Source organism: Wasmannia auropunctata, unplaced genomic scaffold (assembly GCF_000956235.1).
Source record: "Wasmannia auropunctata unplaced genomic scaffold, wasmannia.A_1.0 LD336048.1, whole genome shotgun sequence".
In the NCBI taxonomy this organism is placed as follows: Eukaryota; Metazoa; Arthropoda; class Insecta; order Hymenoptera; family Formicidae; genus Wasmannia; species Wasmannia auropunctata.
The window spans coordinates 186,963-189,947 of NW_012026842.1; the positions used below are offsets into that span (position 1 = coordinate 186,963).

Consider the following 2,985-nt stretch of genomic DNA (forward strand, 5'->3'; position numbering starts at 1 on the left):
CAGTGATAACACTACTGAAATGTAGTGTTATCACTGCATTAATAGTTCTTTTTTACGAGGGAAATAATTTTACTACTATTATTGATCAATAAATGAAAATTTACATATTGCAGAGCATAGAAATTAATATAAATTATCTTATCTAATCAAAATGTTAAAAGAAAGATCGATTAGGAGTAAAGAATTATGTATTTTGTAATTGTCTCATAGAGTGTCACTATTTATCCATATAGGGTGGGGCAAACAGTGATAAATGTAGGTTACATTTTTTATGAAAATATAACCAGTATACATGACTTATGGAAACTCTAATTAAGTTTTTTGTATATTTGAAAAGTACTCTTTTGGTGAAAAATTATATCTTGTAATCTTGAAATTAGCTTGTAGGGGAGAGAGAAAAAAATCCATTACTATTTGCCCCCTTTTTCCTTAAGACATGTAATTGTCATAATACGATTTAAATTATGTAACAACATATAACTGTGCGGATAATGAAATTCATGATTATATGCATAAGTACAAAAAAATGTTTCTACATGAGCGTAACTACCTAAAATATTAGCAACAGTTTCCACCATACTATCAAGTCCGGAAGATCCCGCTTTCTTTTCAGCCACGACCATGCTGCTCACAACTGGTTGGCTTTGAGGCAAAAATTTTTCGAGTTCGTCGAGACAGCAGGATATTTTTTGTTGCAAAGTGCCACCGATAATCAATTCTTTATCTTCTTCTTGCATGTCTGCCACGAGACCAACATCGCCCACGGCTCCCCACTGAATTGCCAATCCAGGTAATCCTTCCTCCGCTCTTTTCTCGCACACCCTCTCCATGACGGAGTTGGCCATGCCATAATTAGTTTGTCCGGCATTTCCTCTGCCGCAGGAAACGGAAGAGAATACTACGAAATGCCGTAATTTAGAACAGATCTCTCTGGTAAGTTTATCCAATGTTTGAGTTGCTCGAGCCTTTGATTGGAAAGACTCCGCAAAAGTTTCAGCAGTTTGATTCTTTAGAACACTGTCTTTCAATACAACACCAAGATTAAATATCGCGTCCACTGGTCCTTCTCTTTCCGCGGTTCGCAAGAGATATTTGCAATCCTGAGTGTCAGCGACATCAATGTCCTTGATAATCAGCACATTTACACCGTACGATTTCCATAGTCGAACCTTCATGCGCTGGTAACCATTTTTCATTCCAGTACGTGAAACTAGCACGACGTTTCTAGCGCCTCGAAATATTAGCCAGTCAGTTAACTCCAAGCCAAATCCACCCAATCCACCTAGTATAATATAACTCCTGTCTTTGAGACAATAATAGCGACGATAGGCGAGAATGTGATTGCCCAAAGGTTTACCTTCTTCCTGGATATTTATAATTATCTATAAATATAAAAATCAATTAAGAAATTTAAACTCGGCCAAGGAACGAGCAAGATATGACGTAAAACGACTAGAACATGATAATATAAAATTTTAAAGGAAATTTAACGTCAAAACGTTTCGACTGCACAGTCTTCTTTAGTTGAAATAAATTAACATATAAATAAATAAATAAAAAAATATCAATAAAATAAATTACTTGTTATTTAAACACGAGCCAGTAAATGTAATTTTAATAAAAAGATATATTAAAAATGCACATTATATGTATAAGGCTTATTTATAAATAAAATATTTATAAATTTATTTTATAAATCTTTTAATAAAAACAGGGAAAGAACAATTTTGCTGAATACAGATCTAAAAATAATTTTTTGTTAAATCGTCACAATAATTTGTTGAAATGTTAAAACTGATAAGCATTGCTATATATGACGTTTTGATATTCGAGCAATCATTTTGACTTTCGTACAAAATTATATTGATTGTTGAACAAACGTTATTTTCAGATATGAATTTAGCAAAATTTTTCTTTCTGTGAAAAGATTCTCATTTATGAACAATTTTTTCTGCAGCCGTCAATGAGTTGAAGCATACCTTTCCTACATGTTTTCCACTTGACATATACCTAACAGCTCCTTCGGTATCAGTGTGCGGAAAAATTTTTACTTGAAGTGGTTTGACAATTCCATTATTAATACCATCAGTTACCATTCTTGATATTAGGGATTTATATTTGTGATTCCTAATGCACATATTATCGAGTAGAACTCCATAAAAGGAAATACCCTTTTGAAACGCAGACATATTTACGGGATTGTTTGAAACTAAATCCAATTTGCCAAGCTTCAAGAAACGACCATTTCGTGCCAAACAACGGAGGCGATTAACTTTTCTTCAGCCAACGAATTTAAGACTATGTCGACACCACGATCTTTCGTTTGTTGCATTATCATTTGTTCAAAACTAGTATCTTGAGAATTTCCAATATGTTCATCCAAAATAGTCGGAAACATTTGCTTAATAAAGTTTCGTTTGTCACTCGTGCCCACGGTAGTGAACACCTCGCATTCTTTTTTGAGAGCGAGATGAATAGCTGCTTGATCAACACCGCCAGAACCAGAATGTATAAGTATTTTATCACCTTTCTTCATTTTTCCAAAAATATATAGGGCTAAATAAACTGTGCTGTAAACGCATGGAACCGTCGCCGCCTTCTCGAATGACCATGCATCTGGTATTTTCCAACAGAAGACTTTATCTTTCACAACAACGTTCGCTATACAACTAAAAACATATAAAAGAATAATTTTAATTTAGTGTCCATTTTATGATATTACGCAATACACAGTAAAAAACGTTTTTGTATTTATGATAAAAACGGTCCACTCACGTTTTTGTTAAAATTTTGTATCAAATTTTTAACATTTGCTTGTTAAATTAACATAATATGATTATGTTATTTAAATATTTTGTGCTAAATTGATATTCAATATTTTTCAGTGTCAAAATAACACAATTTATAAGTAAGTGAATAAATAACATAAAAATAAAGTAGTTTTAAACCGTAAATTCTAAGTTAAATGAATAAAAGATAAATAAA

The 2,985-nt window shown here is 32.4% G+C and overlaps 1 protein-coding gene across 1 annotated transcript in view; it reads right to left on the minus strand.

Moving 5' to 3' along the window:
• LOC105451633 (fatty acid synthase-like) overlaps window positions 1-2,985 on the minus strand; it is a 21,327-nt gene that overhangs the window by 5,653 nt on the left and 12,689 nt on the right. The window contains 3 exon segments of the mRNA XM_011692203.1: window positions 551-1,382; window positions 1,980-2,263; window positions 2,266-2,669. Of these exon segments, the coding sequence (XP_011690505.1) occupies window positions 551-1,382; window positions 1,980-2,263; window positions 2,266-2,669 (1,520 nt within the window).